This window comes from Pygoscelis adeliae, unplaced genomic scaffold, assembly GCF_000699105.1.
Source record: "Pygoscelis adeliae isolate BGI_AS28 unplaced genomic scaffold, ASM69910v1 Scaffold108, whole genome shotgun sequence".
Classification (NCBI taxonomy): domain Eukaryota; kingdom Metazoa; phylum Chordata; class Aves; order Sphenisciformes; family Spheniscidae; genus Pygoscelis; species Pygoscelis adeliae.
The window spans coordinates 1,581,242-1,584,505 of NW_008825498.1; the positions used below are offsets into that span (position 1 = coordinate 1,581,242).

General features: G+C 58.9%; 1 protein-coding gene across 1 annotated transcript in view; it reads left to right on the top strand.

Annotated features, from left to right (window-relative positions):
• The first annotated feature begins 1,624 nt into the window (after positions 1-1,624).
• Positions 1,625-3,264, top strand: part of LOC103923181 (acrosin-like) — a 32,649-nt gene continuing 31,009 nt past the window's right edge. Inside the window, exon 1 of the mRNA XM_009331461.1 lies at positions 1,625-1,715. Coding sequence (XP_009329736.1) covers positions 1,625-1,715 — 91 coding nt within the window. The remainder of the gene's footprint in view (positions 1,716-3,264) is intronic.

Consider the following 3,264-nt stretch of genomic DNA (forward strand, 5'->3'; position numbering starts at 1 on the left):
TGTCAGCATGGGGAGACCCAGGGGCGACAGGGAGGAGGAGGAGGAGGAGGGTGCCCCCGCTCAGCTCCCCCCACATCCTCGTTATGTGCCCTGCTCGTTTTCCGAAGCAACTGCCAAGCATCTTTGCATCACCTGGCAACTGGGCTTGAAAAACCCCTCAACCAAAGCGGAGGGGCTGGAGGCAATGCCGGCACCATGGGCAGCCGCCATACCGGGACCAGCCGCCGGCCGGGACGCAGCTCCCTGCCTGCCCCGTTTCGCAGGCACAGGGGACACACACACACACAAAGGGGCAAAAAGCTTCCATAACCCTGGTGCTGATGGTCACCACAGCTCCTTCGCTGGAGAACAAGTTTCACGGCGTCCAAGCTTCAAGTTCATTATTTATGTCTCTCTTGAGGTCTTTGCATTTGCAAAACTTTCTGAATAATTTATCTATGGCGTGTAAGGGAGGAAGAGGAACATGTTTTCCTGAAAACCAGGTCACTCCTAATACCAGCCAAGCAGCAAAGAGAGACAATAGAAATAGGCACAGATACTCACTGGGGGGAAAACAGTATTTATATATATATGTACATATACACACACTCCAGAGATGCCCTTGGCATCAGAGGATATTTAGCAAGACCAACCCTTCAGCAAATGAGGGTTATTTTCAACCTCTGAATGTTTTTTTTACATGAAGGAGAAAGCGCTGTGAATCAGTACCGTTTCTCTCCATGCCTTCACAGAGGGAAAAAGCTGCAGAACAGCTCCTCCACCAAATCCAGAGAGAGACTTTCTTACGTGCCTTTACACCAGCCTCACCGTCCCTACACACTGCTCCTGCCACGCCGGTGTCAGCGGCACAGGGGCTGCGAGGGGCCAAGCGGGGCGGCAGGGAACAGGAGAGCGCTTCGGCCCAGAGCTGCGGAGGGGTCCTCCTCCCTCCTGCATCTTCCTCCCTCCTGCATCTTCCTCCCCATCACGTAACTGCACCACAGCCCTGTCCAAACCGTCCCTCCACCTCACTCCTCACCGATACACAAAGAGTTACGTTCCCCTCGTGCCTGTCTTAAAACAAAGAGGATGTGAAACATTCAGCAGAAAACGCAAGAGGAAGGAAAATGAGAGAGGATATTGCCAAGACTTCAAGTAACTTCAGTTGCAGGCCGCTTCGCTGTGCCAAGAGCCGAGACGCCCTCCGAGCCCCTCGCTCCAGAGGCAGCGTGCCCCAAGCTGGGGGTTTGCTGCTCCCCAAACCTAATCCGCGCACCCGCCACGACAGCCAAGGAGCACGCATGGAGGCACTGCCAGCGGCAAGCTAAGGCTGCCCTGCCCAGCCCACGGGGAGACGAACCGCTTGGAGACACCGGAGAAAAATAAAAGCCAGATAAGAGAAGCAAGCGCCTGGTCGTTGCCAGGAACGGCCACCAGGTACCACCTGCACAAGTTCCAGCTCATGGCGGTGCCATCCCAAACACACCTGCGGTAGTGAAACGAGAACAACACCCAGCAAGAGGTAGCGCAGCAGCTCTCCACCCCTGCAGAATCTCCACCCATGCTCAGACGGACGCCCAGAGGGTTTGTAATGGCCCACGCAACACGACCAGACCTCGGAACTGTCACGCACCAAGGGTAACACATGTGGAAAGAGCTGGGCCAGATCCTGTCGCGCGCCAGGTCTCTGCTGGAGAAGTCAGAGGCATCACAGCTCGCCAGCGGCCACACAGCCGGTGAAGTTGCTCTTACAGCAAGAGAAGGGGCCACACACGGGAGAAGGATGCACAGAGCGGCTGAGCATCACAGCCAGGGAGGGGACACTCATCCCCAACGGGCAGCACCCCCATGCACCCCCAAACCTTCCCCCAAAGTGCCCTGCAGACCACCTCTGCGGGGAGCGTGCCACCGCGCCCGCAGCCGCACATGGATGGGACGTGGCCGCGAGGCCAGGCAGCGCCAGTGCTTGGGCATTAATTAACGCTCCAGCAAAATTGTCATTATTCATGCCCCTACCGACAGCAGCCTGGGCATCAGTGGAACACACCCCCGGCTCTGCACAGGAATTAAGGTCTAATCCAGGAACGCATTCAATAGAGGCTACAAAACAATTCAGCCATAAAAACATCCTTATCTCCGGAGGCCGGCGAGCGTTCTTCCTGCCCCAGCGCGGGCAGCCCGGGGCGCAGGGGCCATGCAGCACGGCCACGGCCGGCGGGAGAGCTGCTTGCCAGCAGCCGCGAGCACGCAGTGGTTCAGCACACTTCAAAATACCTGCCACGCAGCGCGACCGAGGCGAGGGCACAGCCGGCCCCCTCAGCCAGCACCTGCCGAGCGACCCACTAAAAGGGCATGTCGACTAAGCCCAGAGACGAACACCCTTGGGACCCACCAGTTACTTCCTAAAATTTATTTTCAGTGAAGAATGAGGCTGTAGGATTTGTTCTGCGATAAAATGAATGCTCCACGCAGGGCCAGGCACAGGCTGCCTTCAGCTCGACAGGCAAACGCACCGCAGCAGAAGAAAGACAGCTCAGACCTGCAGAACCATAAATGCAATGATAGCTGTCAGGTTTGGGGTTTTTTTAACCCAAAATGCCAAGAATCGGTACAATGGGGGTCCCTGTAATCCAGACGTTACCGGCTGCTGCACGGGGGAACCGCACCCGCGGGGCTCGGTGTGAGATCTGAAGGGCAGGGAACAGGAATCAGCCCCGCGGCCGCAGCTCAGCCCTCCCGGGATGGGACGGGGTGGTGGGCTCAGCCGGAGCCATCACCTGCCTGCGCACCCCAGGGGCGACACCGCCGTGCCTCAGCTCCCAAAATAATCCCGCCGCATCCCCGATGCCAGGCTGGTGCATCACAGGCGATGCCATGGGGGGCTCCAGGGCACAGGTGTGCGTGGACGTGCCCCTCTCCTGTCCCACCACCCCATGGCACCCCACCGGAGCAGGACAGGGCAAGCTCGGCAAGGTGACAACTCATGCTGCCAGCATGCTTGGTACAGGAAACCCACCGGCCGGGGAAGCAATCCATGATTTGGCCTGAAGGAACTTACAAAAAGAGAAAAACACCCAAATGACCCCATGGGGGGAACAGCAGGAACAGAGCCACGGCTCGGGGAGTGGCCCAGCTCACCGCAGCACGGCGAGGGTGCAGCCCACCCAACCGTGGCAGCGGGCAGCCATGCAGAGGTGTCGCCGGCCATGGGGACGGGAGCCAGCCCAGCCTGGGCACGAGGAGGGACCGGGACGCAGCCAGCCGCTGGCGAGGGGCTCCCCGGCC